Source organism: Marmota flaviventris, chromosome 5 (genome assembly GCF_047511675.1).
Source record: "Marmota flaviventris isolate mMarFla1 chromosome 5, mMarFla1.hap1, whole genome shotgun sequence".
In the NCBI taxonomy this organism is placed as follows: Eukaryota; Metazoa; Chordata; class Mammalia; order Rodentia; family Sciuridae; genus Marmota; species Marmota flaviventris.
Genome location: NC_092502.1, coordinates 30,583,249 through 30,608,402, shown reverse-complemented (window position 1 = coordinate 30,608,402; position 25,154 = coordinate 30,583,249). Strand labels below are relative to the sequence as shown.

The 25,154-nt window shown below is 40.8% G+C and overlaps 1 protein-coding gene and 1 pseudogene across 1 annotated transcript in view; one reads left to right on the top strand and one right to left on the bottom strand.

Moving 5' to 3' along the window:
• The window catches only part of LOC114103808 (eukaryotic translation initiation factor 1 pseudogene), a 62,188-nt pseudogene extending 54,911 nt beyond the window's left edge, over positions 1–7,277 (top strand).
• Positions 1–25,154, bottom strand: part of Col23a1 (collagen type XXIII alpha 1 chain) — a 353,361-nt gene that overhangs the window by 314,680 nt on the left and 13,527 nt on the right. Inside the window, exon 2 of the mRNA XM_027949642.2 lies at positions 8,461–8,527. Coding sequence (XP_027805443.1) covers positions 8,461–8,527 — 67 coding nt within the window. The remainder of the gene's footprint in view (positions 1–8,460; positions 8,528–25,154) is intronic.

The window sequence follows — 25,154 nt, the reverse complement described above, 5'->3', positions numbered from 1 at the left end:
GACCAAATGTTTTCACAGAGCAGGGAATTTCTAACTCTGATGAATCTGTTTATTCGTTTCTGGAAAATCACCCTGTCCTGCAAGCATAGTGCACATCACTTGGAAGCTTCACATGTCTCTGGAATATTATGCAAGGATACAAAAAGGAAATGAGTACTACCACTTTTCTGGAAAGTTCCCAATAATTTCCAGGGAAGATTGACCAGATTAGAAACAAGAATGAAGGGGCAGAGGCCTGGGGGCTGTGCTGCTGTTGTGGTCTGACAAGAATCTATGGGCTACACAATTTCTTTTCTTCAGTTTCTCTTACTCTGGTGTCACCGCATTTTCTCACCCATCTCCCAGCAGAACATGCCAATAAAGTCGGCCAAGCCTTTGTTCTTTCCCAATAGACTATTCCCAGCCAACCTCTAACTCTGTACCTCCTCCTCTCCTTCCTCTCTGGCAGCCCCTGGCAGATGATAATGGAGCTGAGTTAATGGGAACCACAACACACTGGTTTTCAGGAGGCAGTGCAGAGCTGGCCTAAGCTTCCTACATGGCTTAACTCATTCCATCCATGCAAAAGTCCTATGAGGTAGGTACTATTAGGAAGCCCATTTTACAGATGAAAAACTGAGGCCTGGAGTTGGTAAGTGGCAGAACTTAAGCCAGGCAGGCTGAATCTAGCTTCCGTGTCCTTGACACAACTGCCTTAGGGACAATTTGACAGAGGGCTAAGACAGCTTTAGTATGCTTAGAGGAAAATCTCTGGTCAAAACCAGAATCTGTCTACCATGCCCAGTAAGGACATAATGGCCAGCTGTCCCTGGAGCAGAACTAAAGTGATCATCTACTATTTGTATTTGCCTAGCTGAATCTGTTTCCTACTCTTTTGGGGATAGCACCCCTATTTTCCTTGGGGTTGCTACCATTCCCACACCACATGGTTCTGGTAGTCCCAACCATCTCCCATAGCTGCCTCTCCCAGCTCCAAGAATGGTCACATGACCCAGACCTTGCCAATCAATGCATCACATCCTCCAGGCTATGGAGATTATTCAGAGGTAGGCACCTGCCCCAAGCCAGGCTCATCAGGGCCAATTCTTGGATTTTTTTTTTAAATTCTGGTAAAATACATATAATACAAAACTTTTAACTATTTCAAAGTACAGACAGTTCATGACTTATAATGGTTCAATTTGTTGTTCGAAGTTACAAGGATGTGAAAGCATGACACATCCAAAGAATCCCTACTTTGAATATTGAGTTGGGATCTTCTCCTGGGAGAGTGATCTGAGGTACAGCCTCTCCCATGACCCTGGGCAGCAGCAGCAAGCATGTCTCCCACTCAGCCAGGTAGCCATCAGCAGCAATGGCTGAGTCTCCATGTGCTGTGTGATAGTGAGGGTGTTCTGTAGATGCAGTTTATTAAATGCACTTCTGACTTACGATATCCTCCACTTACAATGTGACCCTGTTGTACATCAAGGAGCATCTGAACACAATTCCATAGCATTTAGGATATTTACTCTACTATGAAAACATAGCGGATCCATTTCTAGAAATTTTTCATCTTTCCTACTAGAAAGTCATTCACCTTTAAATATGTCCCAGCACTTGTATGCCATAACAAATGATTAGGTGAGCTAAATAACAGAAATGTATTTTCTCAATTCTGGAGGCTTGAAATTGAAGGTCAAGTTTTCCAGGTTGGTTTCTTTGAAGGCCTTTCTCCTTGGCTTGTAGATGGCCATCTTCTCTATATCTCCACATGGCCCTCCCTCTGTGTGTGTGTGTATTTCTCTGTGTCCAAATCTCTTCTTCTTGTGCAGATACCCTACTGGCCTCATTCTACCTTAGTTACTGTCTCCAAATACAGATGCATTCTGAAGTACAGGGGTTTAGGACTTCAAAATATGTATTTTGGGGGGACACAGCTCAACCCAAAATACCCCCAACTCTCCAATTTTGGTAAGAAAGAAGAGTGCTTTATCTTCTGGGGATGCTGAGCACGTGTGACATACCTGGAGCTACTGGTGGCCACCTTCCCAAGGAAAGATGATCTGGAAGTGATGCAAAGAATTGGGAGATGGAGAAAGGCCCTGAGCCCAGACATACCTGAAGTTGGTTCTACCTCTGATCTTTCCATTTCCCATTGTATGATCTGATAAATTTTCTTTTTTACTTTCTTCATGTAGGACGGTTAGAGCATTAATTAATATTCTGATGCTTATAGTTTAAAGAGTGAGTGAATACAAGGATATTTTATATCAAAGTGGGTTATATCTCCAGGACATGCAACATGGGACCACATAATGGCTGCTTAAGTGGAAGAGTCAGGATTCAAATCCAGGCCTCTTGGGCTCCAAGGTGCTGACCCTAAGCTGCCTCTTGGAAGGAACGCTCCCATGCACAGCATGGTGCAGCCTGCTCCCATGGTATGGACTTCAGGATCAACCTGGTTGGCTTCCTCCTCAAACTGAGGACTACTATTCTAGTCCAGACCTCCTCCCAGATCCCACAGCAGAGCCTGGCTTATGACAGGCTTCAGAGAAAAGCAGGATGAAGTCAGACAACAAGAGGACATGGCAGGTCATCCTTCCCTCCATTGCAGGTTGGATGCAGGATAAGAACCCAAGATAGGCCAGGCTCAGTAGCACATGCCTGTAATTTCTGTCATTCTAGCAGCTCGGGAGGCTGAAGTAGGAGGATTGCAAGTTCAAAGGCAGTCTCAGAAACTTATTGAGGCCCTAAGTAACTCAGTGAGACTCTATCTCTAAATGAAATACAAAAAAGGGCTGGGGATGTGGCTCAGTGGTTAAGTGCCCCTGAATTCATTCCACAGTGCAAAAAAAAAAAGAACCCAGGATGGCAAAGAACCCAACTGTCCTTGGGGGGTAGAATTGGGCAAGTTACATCTCAGGATATCCCAACAGCATGACAGGATCCCATGAACCAAATCAGACAGCACCTGCTGTCTATCATACAGCCCATCTCAAGGAGAAATTGCAAACTGAAAGAAAGAAACATGCTAACAATTCATGAGCTAATTGTGCACAAAAAGGTGAGGACTGACTTGCTATATACAAATGGTCCCTGACTTCTGATGGCTTGACTTACCTTTTTCTTTTTTAATTTTTTTAACTGCATGATAATGCAGAACCATTCTGTTTTTCACTTTCAGCACAGTATCTAAAAAATGACTTGAATTATTCCTCAATTTATTATAAAATAGGTTTTGTGTTCAATTATTTTGCCCAACCCTAAGCTTATGTATGTATTCTGAGCATGTTTAAAGTAGGCAAGGTCAACTTATGATATTCAGAAGTTAAAGTAAATTAAATGTACTTCCAACATTATATTTTTAACTTATATTGGTTTATTGTGATGTGACCCCAATGTAAGTCAATGAAAATCTTTATACATAAACTACTGCTGACACCGGGCTATCCAATATCATAGCTACCAGCCATATACAGCAATTTAAACTGTTAAAAAGAAATAAAATTTTAAAATCCAGATTTTTCTTGGTCACACACGTCATATCTCAAGGGCTCAATAGTTGTTATCAGCTACAGTGTTGCACAATGCAGGTGCAGAACATCATCACAGGTTGTTCTACTGGGCAGTGCTGCTCTGGGAGGACATATGAGTAACTGATAAATGGTCTCCGAAAGGGGAGTAGGAAAGCTGGGGAGGAGCATGGGAGGAGAATGTGTTTTTTATGTATAATATTTTGTAGTACTTTAATTTTCTGGTCACATATTTTGCTTCATATTTAAAAAGAAAAAAAATTAAATTTTAAACATGTTTTAAACACATAAATGATAAACCCAAGGGACACAGGTGAATCCCAGGTATCTCTAGCCTGGGGATCACCTGCTGAAGGATGGGTGTGGCCCTCTTTCTGGGCAGGAGCATAGGAAAGAACAGTGACAGGATAGCCCACAGGTACCGCCCCACATGTGACTCACACTCCCCAGTGCTGGAAGCTCCTTCTGTCCCCCACATTTCCATCCTCTCAACAATCTTATGAGGCCCTCAGGGTGATTATTGTTCCCATTTGTTTTCATTTCCTAGGGCTGCTGCAGCAACACATTACCACATATTAGATACCAAAAAAATACAGAAATTTTTGTCTCATGATTCTGGAGGCCAGAAGTTCCGGGTGTTGACAGAATTGGTTCTGTCTTCCATACCTGTCTCATTACTGGTGGCTACTGGCAATCCCATGTCCCGTGGCTTGTAGGACATAGTTATATGGCTTCTACTGTGTGGCTGTATCTCAAATCTCCCCCTCTCTTCTCTCCTGAGGGCATCAGTCATTGGATTCAAGGCCCACCCTAAATCCTGAATGATCTTGAGATTATAGGGCCCTGAATTATAGTTGTCCCCCTTATCCACAATTTCACTTTTAGATTTCAGCTGCCTACTATCAACTAAGGCCCAAAGACATTAAATGAAAAAAAAAAAAAACTACAGAAGTAAACGATTCATAAGTTTAAAATTGCACACCACTCTGAGTTGGATGATGAAGTCTCCTGCCACCTGCTCCTTCCCAAATGGATATGAATCGCCCCTTACCCAGCATATCCAGGCTGTATATGCTACCTGCCCTTTGGTCACTAAGTGGCTGTCCAGGTTATCACATCAACTTCGTGAACTTGAAGTTAAAGTGCTTGTGTTCAAGTAACCCTTATTCTATTAATAATGGCCCTAAAGCACAAGAATAGAAATGTTGGAAATTCAGATCTGCTCAAAAAAAAAAAAAAAAAAAAGCTAAACAGTGCTTCCTTTAAATAAAAGAAAATAAGATATTCTGAGAGACACATCCACATAACTTCTATTGTAGTATATTGTTATACTGTGAATTTTATTATTAGTTATTGTTAATCTCTCACTGTGCCTAATTTATAAATTAAACTTTATCATAGCTATATATGTATAGGAAAAAACATAGTATATTGAGGGCTCAGTACTATCCCTGGTTTTGGGCATCTTGATTCCCATCTTGGGAATCTTGAAGTGGATCCTCTATGGATAAGGTGGGACTACTGTACATCTGCAAAGACCCTATTTCCAAATAAGGTCACATTCACATGTATTGGGGGCTAGGACTTGGATAAATCATTTAGATGGAAATGACTCAACCCACCATTTTACAGACAAAGGGTGCAAGGCTCAAAGGGCCCTTCACTGAACTGAGGTCACAGAGCTGGTTCAGGGCAGTGGCCTGCCAATCCTTCCATCATGGACTTGGGCAAGAGGGACGCACATCTTCCTGCTTGAAGCCCGCCACTCCTTCAGCCTTGTACAGCTGGCTTCACAATGGGCGACATACACAAAGGAACTGGCCTCTTCTCTGGCCTCCTTATCTGCCTGCCGCCTGCTAGGATCTAACAAAAGATTACACTGTCTCCTTGGACCGTGGGAAGGAACTGGGCCAGGGGATCTGTGGGTATCTCAGATCAGACAGGGATCGGAACTACAGAGGGTGGTCTGCATCTCCAGACTCTGAAGACTATGGGGCTTTTTGATCAAAGCCAGAAAGAAAGGGAGAGAGTTCAGAATTCTGGTGTTATAGAGAAAGGCCTCTGTCCTTTTCCTGATCAGGGGAGCCTGTGGCAGCCTCCTGGGGTTTGTGTTGATGAAGAACTCTGGTCCCCAAGCCAGAGGTGGCAGGAGAGACAGAATGTACATGGGAAGATGAGGACCCTGCTGAGATCACTGTGCTGCATCCCCAGGGCCACCCTGACCACACAGGCCAGGACAGCTGAATTGCAGCCAGGAGACCCTGGGACAACGACAGCACAAGCTCACCACAGGTAGGGCCTCCCTGGAAGGCAGGGAGAACATGTGCCCCACTCTCCGCTGGCCTAGAGGTTTTGCCCTAGTGCCGATCATTATCCCCAAAGATACAACCCTGGAATGCCTTCATTCCAAATGTTGAAATTCTCAAAGAACAAAATCCTAAAAGTCTAAAAATCCTTAAAGCTCAAAATACCTGAAGATCATAATCCCAAAAGATTGAAATCCCAAATGTTGAAATCCTAGAAGCCATAATTCTGAAAACCACAATTCCCAGGGATGAGCGTAGGGGCTCTATGAGGGGTAAGAAGACAAATTTAGTAGAATTAGTGGTTTTGAGTTGTATGCAGGTTAGCGGCCAAAGTTTTCATTCATGTCTTACTTCTGCCCCTTCACATACAGTGCCATGCTGTATGCCCTCTGTGGGAGAATATAAACAATTTGACAAACTCAGCCACCTTCTGATATAGTCTCTCTAGTGTTAGAAAACACATTAAATGGTGAACTCCTCTTGGTTAGGAATCTGACTATACAAGAAGAAAGTCTTGGGGCTGTGGTTGTGGCTCAGCACTTGCCTAGCATTTGTGAGATACTGGGTTCGATTCTCAGCACCACATATAAGCAAATAAATAAATAAATGTCCATCAATAACTAATAAAAATATTTTTTTTAAAGAAAGAAGAAAGTCTTCTCCTATTTACCACTAAATCCATAAAGTATTCTCCTATTTACCACTGAATCCATAGAAGAATTAATGCATGTTTCACTTTGGCTAGTGGACGGTGCTTTCAAAACTGTTCAAACATCTCACTAGTTCTTCACCCCCATGAGCTTCCCATTTTATATATTTTGCAGACTACCCAAAACTTCATTTGTGGATTTGAATGTGTTTCCTCATTTAATTGTGATTTGTGACTTCTTAATGTTCTAATGTGTCTTTGTGATGTCTTTTTTCCCCTCCTATTAAAATCTCAGATTCCCCAGTCACTGAGCTGCCACTGGGGGACTCAGTAGTCTCTCCCTTCTAGAAGCTCCAATCTTTGACCCCTTTGCTGATGCATGTAAGGGTGATGAATGGCTTCCTGCTGGCTCTGAGGATTACATCCATATAAGAATTCAATGGAGAAATGGCAGGAAGACCCTTACTACTGCCCAAGGAATTCCTGATGATTATGATAAAAAAAAAAAAAAACTAGTGAAGCCTTTAAAAAAAAAATTTATAGCTGTAGATGGACAGAATTTTTTTTTTTTTTTTTTTTTTTTTTTTGGTATATGGTGCTAAGGTTCGAACCCAGTGCCTCGCACATGCTAGGCAAGTGCTGTGCCACTGAGCTACAGCTACAGCCCACTAGTGAAGCCTTTTAAGAAGAAATTTGCCACATGGAACAGTAATTCAGCTGCCTGGTGACCAGAGCAAGAACATATGCCAGTTCCTGGTGGAGACTGGACTGGTTAAGGATAATTAGTGGGAAATTCATGGGTTTTAAGTGCTTGTGGCTCACTGAAGCTTAAGTGAGGATTTCCTTGCAGTGAATAGAATTTCCCTTCTGTCCCTTGTCACAAGTTTAAAAGCCTCACAGCTTTTCACTTGGACTAATGTTAACTCCTTCATACAATAAGTTGAAAAGAGCCAAAATATATATATATATATATATATATATATATATATATATTTTTTTTTTTTTTTTTTTTTTTTTTCAGAGGTCCTAGGGTAGCTTTGGTTTAATCATAAAATCTCTCACTGGGCCCTCAGAGACTGAATTTTCCCACCATGAGATTCATCTTTGCAGAGGGGCCTCCCAACCTTGAGTTATTAGTTATCAGTTTGGTTTGAGTTTAGTTTCTGGAGCAGCTAAAGTAGAGTAGAAAATGCTGGACAACTTTGCTAGTAGGAGTGACAGTGACAGTGAGGACAACCCTGAGATATATTACAAGGTTCCACTCTTTCCCAGGTATTATATATCCTCCTGTGCAAGGATTATTCTAACCCTGAAAACACCAGGGTTAGAGACTACACACCAAAATTCTCCATCATGATCTGTACAAAGCTCCCCTGAAGACCACCAGAAGGCCTGATGGTAGGAATCCGAATTTGAGCTAGGTGGATTGGGAATCAGCAAATCTGGCTTTATTCCTGGCCCTCCTGATCTACAACAGCAAAACCAAAGACTGACATGATAATTTGAATAACCCAGTCAAAGCTTCCTATTCCCCTCCTCTTGCCTCCACCAAAAGAAAAAAAAAAAAAAAAAAAAAAACTCTGTTTTCACAAGATTATTTACTCCTCACTTCTGAAACAGAGCTCTGGCAACAGGGTTAATACCAAGAGGATGGTGTCTCCCATTGGTTCATTTCTGTTTCTCCATCTTTAAAATGGGACTTTTGACCATTTATGCCTTTATTTTTAAGTTATCTCTAACACTTTCTTAGTTTCTCTGCCAATGCCTCTAATCAAACCAAGTTAGCTCATCTTGCTGGAATCGTTGACCAATGAACCTGACAGAGAAGACATAGGCAGGAAGATCCCAGGACCATCCACAGGGTACAACATCCCCAAACCCCAGATGACCCTCTTGGCCATGGATGTCTTGAGCAGTTACGACCAGGGAGATGAGATCAGGGTCAGGCTTACAGAAGCCGGGAACTGGCGAGGAGTGAATGTCCACTTACCTGGGGGGCAGATGCACTCAGATGGAGCCTCCCGCACAGTCCGGAGCTTGACAAGTCCATCCAACTTCTGAACCGAGAAGGAAAGGGGAGAAAAAATGAGGATGAGTTTCAGAACAGAGACAGATAAAAGAGGAAAAATTATCAAAAGAAAAGTATCCAGATGATCTATAGTGGCCATGGCATTTTCCAGAGCATTTCTTGAAAGGTCATTAAATTCTAAACACAATTTTCAAATGAGAAGAAAAGCAAAACCAAACATTGAACAATTACTGAGTCCTTGAAAAGAAGGTTTCTGCTTTGTTACAAGTTCAAATACAATACCAAGAGCTAAAAGCAATAGAAATGGCTTCTCCAAAGTCAAGGAAAGTCAAGGTGACTGTCAGTCACACTAAGAAGGGAGAGAGGAACAGAGAAAGGCTTGGGTGGGTAAATCAACACTGGCCCTTGTAGCAGCTCTCTGGATGCCCAAGATCACCCCATCCTCACCCAGAAAGCCCCCAGGCCCCCAGCTGCAGCCCCTCTCAGTCCACAGCCTTGACCTTGATGGCCCTTGTCTAATTTACCCTGAAGTTCCTTTCTTCTTTCCACTGGGGATCCTTGACCTGAATAATTTGGCTCAGTACAACTTAACAAAAGTCTCTGCACATGCCCAGCCCTGTGCTAGACATGAGGAAGGGGGAAAGAATTACCACATAGAGTCAAAGGCCACAGCTATGCTACAATATCACACAGGGACAGCTCCAGCATATTCAAGTCTGACTTGACCCTGAGGGTGACTTTTCAGACCAAAATTAAAGTCCCTGCCTCATAAGGAGGGGATGCAACCTGAAAAAGAGGAATTTATCCCAAATCCCCAAATCTGGGTTTAGCCAGGAGTCTGAGGCTAAAACTAGGTGGGATCTGAGTTCTGACAAGGATACACCAAGTATTAACCTTTTTTTCCTAGGAGGGAATATAAAACCCTAAAAGCGAAACAAAGTAACAAGTCTGTTCATTTGAGTGTAGAGGGTACTTACTACTATCAGGATCTGTACTTCCGGTTAAACATACAGAAACATTTTTTTTTTTTTTTCCTTTTTTGCAGTGCTAGGAATCAAACCCAGGGCCTTATGCATTCTAAGTGCACATTGTACCACTGAGCTACATCCAAGCCCCAAGAAGTAGTCAGGCTCCTGAAGCTTCCCCTAGGCTCATCTGTTTGCATGTATTTGTAAAATCCAATTTTAGCAAAGAACCTTGCTAAGTCAGTTTGGCAAGAATCTCTTACCCTTGATATCTTATCACCTTGGGTACCTGATGAGGCTAATCACCCTCTGCCATCCTCCAGGTGATATCTGGTCATCCTGGCCTGTTTTCAGCAAAGATCCTATTAGGTCAGTTTAACTAGCATTTCCCTTATCCCTGAGATTTCCCCTTAAGTAACATTCTATCCACTGACTCCACCTTGCTCCTTAGCTAGAAATTCCCATTTGCCCATGCCATATTTAGAATTGAGCTTAATCTCTTTTCCACTGCAAAATTCCATTGCCATGGTCCCTGTACCTATCGCAATGGTCTTTGAATACAGTCTGCCTTGTGCTTTAAGTGGGATCATGAAATCATTTTTCCTTTTAACGTCATGCCTTGAATTCTCACAGAAGACAGGATACCAGTCAATTCCCAGGTGCCTGTGGCTAGAACAGCCCAGGACCAGGAGTCTGAGGCTAAAAATGCAACCCAGGTAGTTCTAGATGCCTGAGCAAAACACTTTGGAGATCCACATCCAGCACAACCCTCTAGCCTCCCTCTCATTGTACAGAGGTGGACAGGGCTGAGCTGAAACAGGAGGTTAAGGCTGACAAGCAGTAAAGGAACGCTGGTTATTGACACTGCACGGCAGTCAGAAGATGCAACTGTAAGCACACTGTCACTGTGCTAACTTCATCCTTGCTACACTCCCTGGCCCTCCAAAACCCCCAACTTGCCCAGGAATTGGATCTCACTAGGCCTCCAGACACCAGCCTCTCATCTCCCACCTGGAACCTCCACTTGCCACTCACTCCTGCTCCTACCTGGAGCTACCATTTAGCCCAGAGTGACCCTGTGAGCAGCTGGGGCTGGTTCTCGATCTCCAGAAGTCCTCCACAGTTATCATGACTCCCCTGGGACAGGTCACCTGTTCCACCACAGGGAGCAGCAGACATTCCTGGTTCCTCTCTCCACCAGGCTCAAAGCCCTGTGGGGGGCTGAGGTTTATGAATGAGGGTCTGGAAGCAGGATGGCCATTCCTGCCCTTGGAAGCCTCTGCAAAAAATGGCAGGCTTGAGCAGGACCTTGGAACTCACTCTCCATCACATTTGCGGATGCTATAGCAGATTCCAAAATGTACTTAGGAGAAGAAACCAGCCTTCTAGTTCAAACTAGACAATTTGTTCAAGAAGTTCTCATCTGTCTAGCAATGCTAGACAGAAATGACTGCCTCCTTAATTTCCTGTTTCTAACAAAAGCACTTAATACTAAAAGCAATTAGCTTTAAACAAATGCTATCACAAGTGGGCCTCTCTCCTAAAGGGTAGGGGCTTAGTCACATACTGATAAGAAACACATGACTTTAGATTTACTTTCATCTTAAAATAAGGTGAGATGTGGAACCATAGATGGGAGAAGAAAAAATTACTGTGGAACTACTAGGTGGGACCAGAAATGGCTGGGATTGAGTTTTTGTTTTGTCATTTTTCTAAACTCTGCTAATATGTTTCTTTTCTAGATCAAAAGATGAAACTGCAAAGTTTTTTTTTTCTTCTAGTCCCCTCCCCTCCCCCACCTCCAGGCCCCTCCCTTTCTGCGGTTTGAAATGTTGCTACTATGAACTCAAGTGAAATGTTTGAATTAGAAACCCAAGCCCACAATCTTTACTTCATGCTCTTTTCTTTTTAATTCTAAGAAAATACTCTTGTGTGTCCAGGTTTGTAAAAATGATTTAAAAGCCTCAACTTTTTACATTCAATTATCTGGCAGCACCCCTGGCATCTGCAAACAATATGGTCCTGTTTTTACATATGCAAACAAGTCCTTCCTCTCAAAGTAAATAAAGGATGAGTTTCTGAGAAAAGACTTGAGAGGCACCGCTTCCAAAAGCCCTGAGAAGGAGAACTGGAAGTTGGGGAGGAAGGGGCGGTAGGCATTCAAAAAACTGAATCAAGGGAAAATCATGGTTTTTCAAAACATGATCAGATGATAAATTTACTAATGATCTGCTGGGCCATTAAACTGGGACACTTTGCCACGTTTGATCACATCCTCCAATAGTTTTGACTGGGTGAGATACAGACTGACAGTGAAAAAAATAAGGGTTGAGCTGGAGGTGGTGGTATGGGTCTATAGTATTAGCCACTAAAAACCTAGTGCTTGAGTCCCAGAAGCCCTAGGCCATTCTGGGCAACATAGTGAGACCGGTTCAAAAACAAACAATGCTGGGCATGGTGGTGCACCCCTGTAATCCCAGCAGCTTGAGAGGCTGAGGCAGGAGGATCACGAATTCAAAGCCAGCCTCAGCAACTTAGTGAGGCCCTAAGCAACTTAGCAAGATCCTGTCTTTAAATGAAATATAAAAAAAGAATTGGGGGGGCCTGGGGATGTGGCTCAAACGGTAACATGCTCGCCTAGCATGCGCCGGGCGCTGGGTTCGATCCTCAGCACCACATAAAAATAAAATAAAGATGTTGTGTCCACCAAAAGCTGAAAAATAAATTTTAAAAAATTCTCTCTCTCTCTCTTAAAAAAAAAAAAAAAGAATTGGGGCTGTGGCTTAGTGGTTGAGTGCCTCAGGTTTAATTCCTGGTACCAACCCCCACCCCAAAACAAAAACAACAAAGGATGAACTGATTTATTTCTGTAAAATGCTGCAAATAAAGCTATAGGACTTTCTTATTTTTTGGCTCAAAATTCCTACTCTGGGGGGCTGGGGTTGTGGCTCAGTGGTAGAGTGCTTACCTAGCATGTGTGCGGCACTGGGTTCGATTCTCAGCACTGCATATAAATAAATAAAAAAGGTTTATCAACAACTAAAAAAATTTTTAAAAATTCCTACTCTGGGGAATATATTTCAAGGAAATAAAGCAAAAAAATGATATTTATGAAGAAACTGCACACAAAACAAATGGTCTAGAGAAGTTCAGGGAATCTGCTTGATGGAACTGTCATGAAATAGCATTATAAAGACTATGTAAAAAACATGTCTGTGATACGGTAAATAACACATCTACATCTATGGAAAAAGACAGGCATTAAGGAGACAGCAATTACCAAAATGAAACCCAGTTGGATGTGCAATCATGGTGATATTCTTCTTTAAAAAGTTTATTCTAGCTGGGTGGGGTGCCCATGCCTTCAATCCCAGTGGCTCAGGGAGGCTGGGGCAGAAGAATCCCAAGTTCAAAGCCAGCCTCAGCAACTTAGTGAGGCCCAAAGCAACTTAGCAAGACTCTGTCTCAAAATAAAAAATATAAAAAGGGCTGAAGGTGTGGCTCGGTGGTTAAGTGTCCCTGGGTTCAATCACCAGTACCCACCCTCACCCAAAAAAGTTCATAGTAAAAAAAAAAAAAAAAATTAAATCTTGGAAACACAAGGGCTGGGGTTGTGTCTCAATGGTAGAGGCCTGCCTCACATGTGTGAGGCATTGGGTTTGATCCTCAGCACCACATAAAAAAAATAAATAAATAAAATAAAGGTATGTGTCAATCTATAATTAAAAGACAAATTAAAAAAAAAAAATCTTAGAAACACAGAAGACCCAAGTTGAACTCTTGAAATCTCCTGGTCAAGGGCAATATTAGAAATGAAGACAGACGATTCTGTCTCCTAAGGGACAGTCAACGCCAGTATTGGTCCTTTTAATACATACATGTCACAAATACCAGAGGACAAATCAAACCCAAAGTCACATGTCCTCTGCCCTCCTTCCACCCCATAAGGAAAGACCCATACATGCATCCTCACTGCCACCAGAAACCTAAGAGGGCAGGATTTCCTGACCTCTTTAAACATTCTTTTTTTATACCTCACCATGATAACAACAATAATGGTCATAATAATAATAACAAGTATAACCAAAGCTGTATTATTAAGATTATTACTTATTATGTGGCAGTGGCATGTACCACACCAACAGCTGTTATCTCTTCTAAAATCATTCTCATAAAATTGGAACTATTATTATACCTATTTACAGATGGGAAAATTGAGACGTAGGGAAGTGTCAGGGCTGGACTTAATCCTGCTATTGATTGATTCCAATCACAAAGCAAGACAACTGGTTTTCTTACAAACAACTTTCATGTCTGCAAAGAACGTTTTAAAAGTTGATATCAAAAGCCAGGCTATCAAAGTTGTATAAGCAGAAATAAGGTTGGTGTTTTCAAAAAGTTGGGAGAGAGGAATTAAGTATAAGGGGTCACATGGAGGAGATTTGAGGGTGCTGGATCTGTTATTTGTGGTGTTGCGTGGTGGGTACAGAAGTATGCATCGTCAAAACCCACAGACTGCACATGGTAAAGCATGAATGTCAATGGATTCCAGATAAAAACAAAAGTCAATCAGGATGCTGAAGAATCCCAAGATGGAATACAGGCTATGACAAATGACTCTAACTCTGATAAATTGTTCAGTAGTTCCACTCATCTGCCAGGGAAATGTGCCAAGATCCTCAGTGGATGCCTGAAACTGCAGATAGCATTGAACCTTTTATGTAGACTATGTTCATCCTACATATACATACGTATGGCAAAGTTTAATTTATAACTTAGGTGTAGGAAGCATGAAATTGACCAATTTATGTTATGTGCATCTATGACTATGTGCAATGAATCTCATTTTTATGTATAATGATGTACCAAAAACAAAAATTAGGCACAGAAGGAGATTAATAACCAATAATAAAACAGAAAAATTCTTGGGGCTGGGATCGTGGCTCAGCGGTAGAGCGCTCGCCTAGCATGGGCAGGACCCAGGTTCGATCCTCAGCACCACATAAAAATAAAGGCATCGTGTTGTGTCCACCTACACCTAAAAAATAAATATTAAAAAAAGAAAAATTCTAACAATATACTGTAATAAAACTTATGCTAATGTGATCATTTTTGCTCTCAAAATATCTAGTTGCATTGTACATATCCTTCTTGTGATATGAGATGATATGATGTCTATGTAGTGGGATAAAGAAAAGAGTTGTAAGCATTGTAACATTGCATTAGGCTACTACTGACCTTTTGATAATACTTCATAAAGAGGATCATCTGCTTCAGGTGATACTGGATCATTGAGTCATGATAATGTCAGGTGAGTAGTGTATACAGTGTAGATACACCAATGTCCGACAAAGGGATGATTCACATCTCAGGACAGACCAACAGGGTGATGTGAGATTTTGTCACACTGCTCATAACAGTGTGCAATTTAAAACCAGATCATGGTTGGCCACAGATATCTCAAACCATAGTGAGAGAAAAAACTTCAGATAAGGGGAAACTATTTTTGTGATATAACCTCATTAAAGGTTATATGGGAGAAATGCAGTTGACCTAAAGTAACGTTGCAAATCTTGGGGTTCTTTTGGGGGCAATACTAGGGATTGAACTCAGAGGCACTCGGCCATTGAGCCACATCCCCAGCCCTATTTTGTATTTTATTTAGAGACAGGGTCTCACTGGGTTGCTAAGCGCCTCACTTTTGCTGAGGCTAGTTTTGAACTCAGCGATCCTCCTGCCTCAGCCTCCCTGAGCCACTGGGATTACAGGCGTGCACCACAGCACCCAGCACAAATTATGGTTTGATTGAAAGCTGTAAGGCTGGAGACAAAAGAATCATACATAAACACTATACTATTAGGCACAGTTGTTTCTTATAAGTGTACAGCTTAGAAATTTTGAAGGCATTTGGCATACACATTAGGGTCGAACAAGTAAGTACATAAACTAGGAATAGTAAAATCCAAGTTTATCACTGTCCAAGAAGGATGTTATAAACAAGCAAAGAAAGAAAGCTAAAATGTACCCTGAAGTGCTGAATCAGAGCCAGAGACTTCACCATTAGGTCATGTGTATGTAAGGTGCACAGAAATATACAGAAGTGATTACAGCTACTTGCTTACAGAGGAGTTAATGCAAATGCATATCTACCCTACCTGTGCCTACAGAGGGTTTGTGAATAGAGACACCCTGGTAGTAATGACATACCCTACACCCAGATCTTGGTTTCTAAGTACTCTTCTCCAATAAATGGGATCAGGGCTTCTTAGAGAAAAGCCTTATTCTAGGGCCAGTGCAGGAAAAACACAAGATGAGCCTGGAATATCTTACAGTGCCAGGAAATATGGAAGTGCTTTGTTAAAAAATAACAAAATTTTAAAATTTTAAAAAAGGAGGGCAGTATGTTAAAGAAATACAAGTACCAACCTGAAAGAGCTCAGAATGGCGAGCACTGGAAAAACATAAACAAAATAAATAAATAATATAGTGCTGGATTATAACCCAAAGAACAAATTAAATATCCATGAGTCTACACAGATATAAATGATTAAATAAATGAGGAGAAGAGACAAAGCTTCTTACAGAAGCCCTCCAAATAACATAAGTAGATGCTTCCCCCTATAGGGAGATGCAGTTAGATTCTCCTCTCTTTGAATACAGGCTGGATTTAAAATGTGACTCATTTCCAGAGTGTAGAGAAAGGAAAATAATTAATGTATAATGGAGAAATCTGGCGGTACTATGTGCTATGGTTTGGATTTGGACTGTCTCCCAGAGGCCCATGTGGTAAGGGGGATTGGTTGCCAGCTTGTATTGCTTTTGAGAAGTGGTGGAACCTTTGAGAGGTGGGGCCCGTGGGAAGAAATCAGGTCATTGAGCTGGATGTTGTGGCGCATGCCTACCATCCCAGCAGCTCAGGAGGCTGAGGCAGGAGGATGGAAAGATCAAGTTATCCTCAGCAACTTAGCAAGGCCTTAAGCGATTTAGCAAAACACTGTCTCAAAATAAAAAATAAAAAAGCCTGGGGATGTGGCTCACAGTTAAGTGCCCCTGGGCTCAATCCCTGGTACCAAAACAAAAAAGAAAAAAAAAGGGAAGAGAGCAAAATGGAATTAAGTCACTAGGGCATGCCCTTGAAGGGGATTGGGGGCCCCTGGTTTCTTCTTCTCCCTTTGCCTCCCTGTGGCCATGAGGTGAGCAGCTTCCTCTGCCACATACTCCTGCCATGATATGCTGACTCCTCACAGGCCCAAAAGCAAAAGTGTGGGCCAGCATAAACCTTTCCTCTTATTAAGTTGATTATTTTGTTACAGTCACAGAAAAAGCTACCACACTACCTTAACCAAGTGATCAAGGTCATCAGGGATATGTTGACATCGATATGATGTCATACAAATGACAATCCACCTTGGTGATGTTCTTCCCCAATACTTACAACACGGTCTGTCTAATCATAAGAACACGAGACAACCCACACGGAGGGACATTCTACAAAATACCTGGCCAATAGGTCTCAGAACTGTCAAAGTCATGAGAAACAGGGAAACACCGAGAAAAATGTCGTAGATTGGACAATGTTGAGGGGACATGACAACCAAACACTACATGGGATCCTGGATGGAATCCTGGAATGAAAAAAGAGCATTAGAGGAAAGAATTGGTGAAGTCTGATTAAAGTCTGTTAAAAAATGTTAGCAGAACCCTAGTCACCTCAACTATGACACAACTTTGTTCTTTTTTTTCTTACTGACATGACATTCATAAAAATAATCACCTTAAAGGGAATAATTCAGTACCATTAAGCAGACTCATATTCATACGTAACCCCCCATTTTGAGTTCCCTCTAACTACTTCCAGAACAGTGTCATTACCCTAAAAGGAAGTCCTTCACCTAGATAGTACTCCTCTCAGCAGTCATCAATCTGTTTGCTTTCTCTATGGATTTATCTATTCTGGATAGGTCACATAAAAGAATCACACAATTTGTTCTATTTTTTTTTGTCTGGCTTCTTCCACTCAGCGAAATGTTTTTGAGATTCACCCACATCACAGCATGTGTCCTTTGCATGTGTGAATAATATTCGTGTCTATACCCCCATTTGCTATCCCTTCATCCATCGATCAATATTTGGGCTCTTTCTACCTTTTGGTTATTGTGAATATGGCTGCTATGAACACGAGGATACTTTTGTTTGAGTACCTGTTTTCAATTCTTCTGAGTATAAAACTAGGAGTAGAATTGCTATGTCATGTGGTAATTTCATATTTAATTTTTGATGGCCTGCCAACCTGGCTGACCCACTCTTCCTACTAGCAATAAATGGAAGTTCCAATTCTGCCACATCCTTGACAAGACATCTTAGAGGATGTGAAGTATTGTGAAGTCTCACTGTGGTTCTGATTTGCATTGCCCTGAAGACTGATGGTGTGGAGCATCTTTTCATGTGTTTGCTGGCCATTTGTTTATCCTATTTGGAGAAACATCTGTTCGAGTCCTTTGCCCATTTTTAAATTGGGTTGTGTATCATTTTTTTGTTGTTGTTAAGTTGTAGGTGTTCTTCATGGATTCTGCATAATAGACTCTCCTCAGATATGTGATTTGCAAATATCTTCTCATATATTCCTTCACTCATCCTGAATATCATAGGGCATCATTCCTATGACTGACATGCTTGCCCTAGGCAAGCACTCTACCACTGCATTATACTCCAGGCCTTAGATCTTTATGATCAGAATTCTATCCACCTCCAACCAAGGTACAATATGAATGTGTAAAAACCATCTTGGAAATTGGTGGAAGTAATCTCATGGCTTCATGCTGATCCTCACATTAGTCTTTATGGAGATCATTTTGGATAAATACTTGTATATTGTTACTGATTAATTTGATCAGGTCCTCTTTAGTACCTGTATTAGTTTTCTATATAACAAATGGCCAGAAAACACCTTAAAAACAACACACAAAGGCTGGGGTTGAGGCTCAGTGGTAGAGTGCTCGCCTAGCACATGAGAGGCCCTGGGTTTGATCCTTAGCACCACATAAAAATAAATAAATAGGGGCTGGGGTTGTGGCGCAGAGGTAGAGTGCTCGCCTAGCACGCATGAGGCATTGGGTTCGATCCTCAGCACCACATAAAAAAATAAAATAAGGATATGTGTCCACCTATAACTAATAAATAAATAAATAAATAAAGGTATTGAGTCCAATTACAAATAAAAAATGACAACACACACTTTCTCTCTTACAGTTTCTACGGTCAGAGATAGCTGAGCTTGGACTCTGCTTGGGGTCTCCAAGGCTAAAATCCATGGGTCACTAGGGGTTTCTTTCTAGAGCTCTGGAGTCCTCTTTCTTGCTCATGATGTTCCTTGTGGTTGCAGAACAGAGACCCCATTCTTGTTTGTTGCTGGCTAGTAGCTGTTCTTTGCTCCCACAGGCAGCTCACAGTTCTGGGCCATCGGCTCCCTCTACACACCCTTTCATACTTCGAGTCTGTCTTACATCAGAGAGGCCCCTGTCCTTTTTTAAGGACTCAATTGATTAAGTCAGGACCACTGTATAATCTCTTTTTTTATTAATGCAACTGATTAGTAACTCAGTCTTAGGAGTGATGCCGCATGATATTCAGATTTTGCCTAGAGGGGACTCTGAAGTGTATACCTGAGAGGGTGAGACTCTTGGTAGGGGAGGATATCTTAGAATTTGGCCTATCACAGTCATGTATCACAGTTAATCCCTCACCTTTGACAAATGTACTGGGTTTATGTCCATATGTATATACGTTCATTTTTCCTTAAATCAAAAATGACTCTGAAAATGTAGAATGGCCACATCATGAATTTCCACTTCTAGGCAAAATGAGGTGACAATGACAGATTTATTATCTTGTCTAAAACAACACTGGAGCTCCCCACAAGCAAGAAAACTCACAAGCAACATATAGGAAACTATATTTTTGAAGACACTAGCACCAAGCATGGAAGGACAGTGGTCTCCCAAATACGGACAACAATTGCTCTGGTGTCCTGCCTGGGGAGTGTCCAGGTTGTGGGCACAGAGAGGACACTGGAGCCTCACAAATGGAAGAGTGGGCCTGAGATTAATCCAGGGCTGCTGAGGCAGTTAGAGTTTGCAGGACTAAAGACTTGAGAGCAGCACAGAGATCTTCAGAGAGTCCCCCTCAGGTATTAAGTAAAGCCCTGAACAGCAGGATGGTTAGGAAACTACACCAGGCCAAGGAAAGAACCACCCAGAAGGATCAGAGGGAAACATGGCCAGCACTCTACAGGATGGGAAGAACACTGCCTGTTCCCACCAGACTCGTAGATCCCATAATGCGCTCTCATAAAATGCTGAGTGGAGTCCCTTTGAGGGTTCTGCCTCAGTGGTGAGGAGTAATCACACCTAGACTACACACTGTTCTGAACCCTCCCAACAGATCTTGAATACAAGACCCCAAAGGATCAAACCATAGTTGAGCACCCATGGCGTTTTGGTCAACCATGGTCCACATATACCATGGCAGTCACATAAGATTATAACAGCTGGAAAGTCCTCTCACGCCATCACCAGTGCAACAACACAGAATAACACTTCACTCACTCATTTGGGGTGGTGCTGGTGTGAATAAACCTACACTGTCGGTTGTATAAAATCATATACATACACTTACACACACACACACCGGTGTATACACTGTGCACTTATAACTAGGTATCACCCATAATACTCCATAATACATGATTATTACTGGTTTATGTATCTACTACATGATACTTTTATCACTACTATACAGTATATCCCTTCTACTTAGAAAAAAGTTGACTGTAACAGAATATGTTATGTTATGTCTGCCACAGTCTCATCCATCTCATGTTCACTTGTCTCATGATCCTGTGGAGGGGCCACAGCAACGGACTGACCTAGACCATCTAGGCTTGTGCAAGTACACGCTACAATGTTCACACAATGACAAATTTCACCTAATGACTCGTTTCTTGGACCATAATCCTGACCGTATTTCGAAGTAACTTGACCTGTGACATAACAAAGCTCATGAATATTTGTAGAGATAAAAAACATCCAGCACCTGATACAAATTATCAGTAGGGAAATAAGACCCACAGCCTAATGTGGTGCTGTAATCCCAACAACTCAGGAGGCTGAGGCAGGAGGATCACAAGTTTGAAGCCAGCCTTGGCAACTTAATGAGACCCTGTCTCATAAAAAAATAAAGTTAAAAAGGGGGTCGGGGATGTAGAGAACTTCTGAGTTCAGTCTCCAGTACCACACACAGGAACACACACAAAATAGGCCCCATAATGAGAGAAAAATCAATTGATTGAAAAACATCACTGCTAACAATGTTAGAATTAGCACTTGGAGACCTTAAAACAATGATAACTGCACTAAATATGTTGAAGAGTTAAGTAGAGATGCCAAAGATATTACAAAGATCTAAACTGAAATTCAAGAGGTGAAAAGTATCATTTCTGATATGAAAAATATGGTAGAGGGGATTAATGGTCAATTAATTGCTGAAGAAAGATTAATGAACTTGAAGACAATAATTCAAAGTATCTAAAGTGGCTACTTTTTTTAAAAAAAAATTATTTGTTTTAATTAGTTATACATAACAGTAGAATGCATTTATGTACTTTGATATACATAGATGGGATATAATTTCTCATTTTTCTGAGTGTACATGTTGCAGAATCATATTGGTCAGGCAGTCACATATACACATACAGTAATAATGTCTGTTCATTCTACTATCTTTCCTATCCCCACATCCCCTCCCCTCCCCTCCCATCACTTTCCTCTACCTAATCTAAGGTAATGTTATTCTTCCCTAGTGTTCCCCCATCTTATTGTGAATTGGCATCTGCATATTAGAGAAAACATTTGGCCTTTGGTTTTGTGAGATTGGCTTATTTCGCTTAGCATGATATTCGCCAACTCCAACCATTTACTGGCAAATGCCATAATTTCACTCTTCTTTAAAGCTGAATAATATTCCACTGAGTATAATCACATTTTCTTTATCCATTCATCTATTGAGGGACCCCTAGGTTGGTGCCATAGTCTAGTTATTATGAATTGAGCTGCTATAAACATTGATGTGGTTGTGTAACTATAGTATACTGATTTTAAGTCCTTTGGATATAAACCAAGGAGTGGGATAGCTGGGTCAAATGGTGGTTCCATTCCAAGTTTTCTGAGGAATCTCCACACCGCTTTCCATAGTGGTTGCACTAATTTGCAGTCCCACCACCAATGTATGATTGTACCTTTTTCACCACATCCTTGCCAACATATATTGTTGCTTGTATTCTTGATGATCGCCATTCTGACAGGAGTGAGATGAAATTTTAAATAGTTTTGATTTGCATTTCTCTAATTGCTAGAGATGTTGAACATTTTTTCATTTATTTGTTGATCAGTTGTATTTCTTCTTCTGTGAAGTGTCTGTTTAGTTCCTTAGCCCATTTATTGATTTGGGTTATTTGGTTTGTTTTTTTTTTTTTGGTGTTAACTTTTTTGAGTTCTTTATATATCCTAGAGATTAATGCTTTATCAGAAGTGAATAAGTGGTAAAGATTTTCTCCCAATCTGTGGGCTCTCTCCTGACATTATTGTTTCCTTTGCTGAGAAGAAGCTTTTTAATTTGAATCCATCCCATTATTGATTCTTGATTTTACTTCTTGTGCTTTAGGAGTCTTGTTAAGGAAGTCAGATCCTATGCTGACATGGTGAAGATTTGGGCCTATTTTTTCTTCTATTAGGTACAGGGTCTCTGTTCTAGTGCCTAAGTGTTTGATCCACTTTGAGTTGATTTTTGTTCAGGGTGAGGGATAGAGGTTTAATTTCATTTTGCTACATATGAATTTCCAGTTTTGCCAGCATCATTTGTTGAATAGGCTATCTTTTCTCCAGTGAATGTTTTTGGCACCCTTGTCTGATATGAGATAACTGCATTTATGTGGGTTTGTTTCTGTGTCCTCTATTTTGTACCATTGGTCTACAAGTCTATTTTGGTGCCAATACCATGTCGTTTTTGTTACTATAGCTCTGTAGTATAGTTTAAGGTCTGGTATTGTGATGCCTCCTGCTTCACTTTTCTTGCTAAGGATTGCTTTAGCTATTCTGGGTTTCTTATTTTTCCAAATAAATCTCATGATTGCTTTTTCTATTTCTATGAAGAATGTCATTGGGATTTTAATAGGAATTGCATTAAATCTGTATAACACTTTTGGTAGTATGCCCATTTTGACAATATTAATTCTGCCTATCCAGAAACGTGGGAGATCTTTCCATTTTCTGAGGTTTTCTTCAATTTCTTTCTTTAGTGTTCTGTAGTTTTCATCATAGAGGCATTTTACCTCTTTTGTCAGATTGATTCCCAGGTATTTTATTTTATTTTTTTAGGCTATTTTGAATGGAGTAATTTGCCTAATTTATCTTTCAGTGGATTCATCACTGATGTATAGAAATGCATTTGATTTATGGGTGTTGATTTTATATCCTGCTACTTTGCTGAATTCAGTTATTAGTTCTAGAAGTTTTCTTGTGGAACTTTTTGGATCTTCTAGGTACAGAATCGTGTCATCAGTGAATAGTGATAGTTTGAGTTCTTCTTTACCGATTGTACCCCTTGAATTTCTTTCTTTTTTCTAATTGCTCTGGCTAGAGTTTCAAGGATGATGTTGAATAAAAGTGGTGAAAGAGGACATCCTTGTCTTGTTCCAGTTTTTAGCAGGAATGCTTTCAATATTTCTCCATTTAGAATGATGTTGGCCTTGGGTTTAGCATAATATAGCTTTTACTATGTTGACTTTCCTACTATTCCTAGTTTTTCTACTGTTTGAAAGAGAGAAGAAAATCAGTGAACTGCGGGCATCACTACAAGTAATTGGAGTCACAAGTAATTGGAGAATAGAAAAAAAATTTGAAAAAATAGAAAAAAAAATATTTGAAGAAATAATGGTCAAAAATGTTTTCAGATTTGATGAAAACTATAAATCCACAGGTCCAAGAAAACCCAAGCAAAATAAGCAATAAGGAAACTACACCAAGGCATATCATAATCATATTGCTTAAAACTAAGATCAAGAAAAGCTCTTTAAAGCAGTTAGAGAAAGGAGACAGGATGATTGGGATGCTCATATACTGCTGGTGAGAATGTAAAATGATTTGATGACTTCAAACAAAAATTTAGCAGTTTCTTAAAAGTTAATCATGCAAAAAAGTTAATCATGAAACCATTAAATGATCAACTGAATGGTATTTATCCCCAAGAGAAATGAAAGCATATGTCCATATAAAAACTGGCATATAAATGTTCATACTTGCTTCATTTGTAATAACCACAAACTGGAAATAATCCACATGTCCATCAGCAGGTGAATGGGCAAACAAATGATGGCATATTCATTCATATAATGACATACTAGTGGGTAATAAAAAATAGTGAATTGAATACTGTGTAGAATTAGTTGTTTGCATAACGATTAAAGCAAAAATACTTTTAAAACTCTCAATAATTATACTGATTAAAAAAAAAGAAAGGAAAAAGAAAAGGAAAGAAAGTACATAATTCCATTTGTATAAAAATCCTGAATGATAAAAATGGATCAGCAGTAACAGAAATTGGTGGTACCTGACAGGCAGGGAGGGATGGAAGAAAGAGAATTCAAGGAAACAGAAAGAAACTTCGAGGGTGGTAAGCATGTTCACTCTCTTGGCTTTGCAAAAGGTTTCATGTATGTGCACATCCATCATACTGAGCTTTGGATGCCATTGAGGAGGCATCCAAAGCTCAGTATGATGGCTTCTCATATAATTTGTCAAAATTTATCAAGTTATATGATTAAGGTAGGTTAATTATACCTAAAAATAAGTAAATAAATAATTAGAAAATTCCAGGCTAGAGATGGTGCAGTAGGTGTTCTGGGGTCAGAAGCCATCATACTGAGCTTTGGATGCCTCCTCAATGCCAGGTAAAATCTCCCCCACAGAGTGGTGGCCAAGACAAAGTATGAGAGCACCGGGCCAGCCCAGGCGTTTGGCAGGAGCTGCAGAACTTTTCTCAAAGGAATGTGGATTTAATCAGTGACTCCCATCGGCACGCTGAGTGACTCTCTTCCAAACCACATCAGCAAACATATTTCCTGAAGGTTCCCTGCTCAGTCTCGAAATACATTAGCATGTTTTGAAAGGGCTGGTCTACAAACAAAACACAATTCTTCAGTAATCCTTCGTTCATGTTCCTATTCATTATTTTTCAAAGGCGCACATTGCTTCTCGTCAGAACCCGCCTTCAGGGGCTCACCACATCAGGCTGACAGAAAGAAATCCCATCAACAGACCTACTGGGGGGAATAGACAGTTTCCATGCTAGCTTTTGGCACGTTAAGGGGAGCCCTCAGGCTGCTCAAGATACGGGCACCAAACCTCCTTCACTCACAGCCAGCACCTTCTGAAATGGCATCCCCCCACCAAATTTGTAAATTGAAGTCCTAACCTGACTACCTCAGGATGTGACTGGATTCGGAGACGAGACCATCAAAGAGATAATAAAGGTAAAATGAGGTCATGAAAGTACGCCTTAATCCACTAGGACTGGTGTCCCAAGAAGGGAAGATTGGGACACAGACACACATGGAGGGAAGATGACGGGCAAATACAG